Below are 1222 nucleotides of genomic sequence, written 5' to 3' on the forward strand. Positions count from 1 at the left end.
TCAGCAGGTCGTTCACCGAGTGCAGGTTGGACACGCTGTTGATGCGAGAGTCCTGCAGGTCCATCATAGAAACACTCTTATTCACACTGAGAACCTGACGAGACACACACCACCAGAACATTGGAGAACCACACACTAGCATCAGTCTCCAGGAGTCGAGCACACAACATTTATATGCTATTATGCAATCTTTATAATAAATGTTACATTTATAATGACAATTAATAATAAATAATACAAAAAATTAGTAATTAATAGTGCTGTCAAACGATTAATCGCATTTAAAATACGTTTTTGTTTACATAGTTATGTATATATAAATACACACACATACAGTATATATTTTGAAAATATTTACAATATTTATATTCATATAATTTGTATTATATATAAATGTTTAATATAAATGTAACATATTTTTCTTAAATATATACATGCTTGTGAGTGTATTTATATATACATAATAAATATACAGAGTACACACACATACAGGATGTAAACAAAAACTTTTTAAGTTTAACAGCACTAGTAATTAATAAAAATAATCATAATATTAATATTACAGTAATTATAATACATATTCATTAAAATGAATATTTATTACACATTATTGTAATGGACATAGTAAATATCCATTAACATGAATATTTATTTTACTTATTATACACATTCAAACTGAGATATTTAATAAAATGTTTTGTATTACTAATCATTATAATATTATTAATGATATTTATTATAAATATTACAATGCTTATAATACTTATTCATTAAAATAAATATTTATTCTACATTATATGCATAATAAATATCCATTAATAAGAATATTTATTATACAACTTACATATACATACATGAACACATACATTGATATTTTTTAATAATAATAATAATAGTATTAAAATTAGTATTACTAATAATTAAATTACAACATTACTACTAACAATAATATTTATTATAAATATTTCAACACTTAGAATACATATGTATATGTATTATAAATATCCATTAATATTAATATTTAAATTGTAATATTTATATAATTGTGTGTGTGAGTGTGTGTCTCTGTCTGTGTGTGTGTGTGTGTGTTTGAGTGTGTGTCTCTGTCTGTGTGTGTGTGAGTGTCTCTGTCTGTGCGTGTGTGTGAGTGTGTGTTTGAGTGTGTCTCTGTCTGTGTTTGTGTGAGAGTGTGTGTGTGTGTGTCTCTCTGTCAGTGTGTGTG

General features: G+C 25.5%; 1 protein-coding gene across 1 annotated transcript in view; it reads right to left on the reverse strand.

Moving 5' to 3' along the window:
* The window catches only part of syngap1a (synaptic Ras GTPase activating protein 1a), a 53201-nt gene that overhangs the window by 559 nt on the left and 51420 nt on the right, over positions 1-1222 (reverse strand). The window contains exon 13 of the mRNA XM_016520722.1: positions 1-52. Coding sequence (XP_016376208.1) covers positions 1-52 — 52 coding nt within the window. The remainder of the gene's footprint in view (positions 53-1222) is intronic.

This window comes from Sinocyclocheilus rhinocerous, unplaced genomic scaffold (genome assembly GCF_001515625.1).
Source record: "Sinocyclocheilus rhinocerous isolate Xijiao unplaced genomic scaffold, SAMN03320098_v1.1 scaffold359, whole genome shotgun sequence".
In the NCBI taxonomy this organism is placed as follows: domain Eukaryota; kingdom Metazoa; phylum Chordata; class Actinopteri; order Cypriniformes; family Cyprinidae; genus Sinocyclocheilus; species Sinocyclocheilus rhinocerous.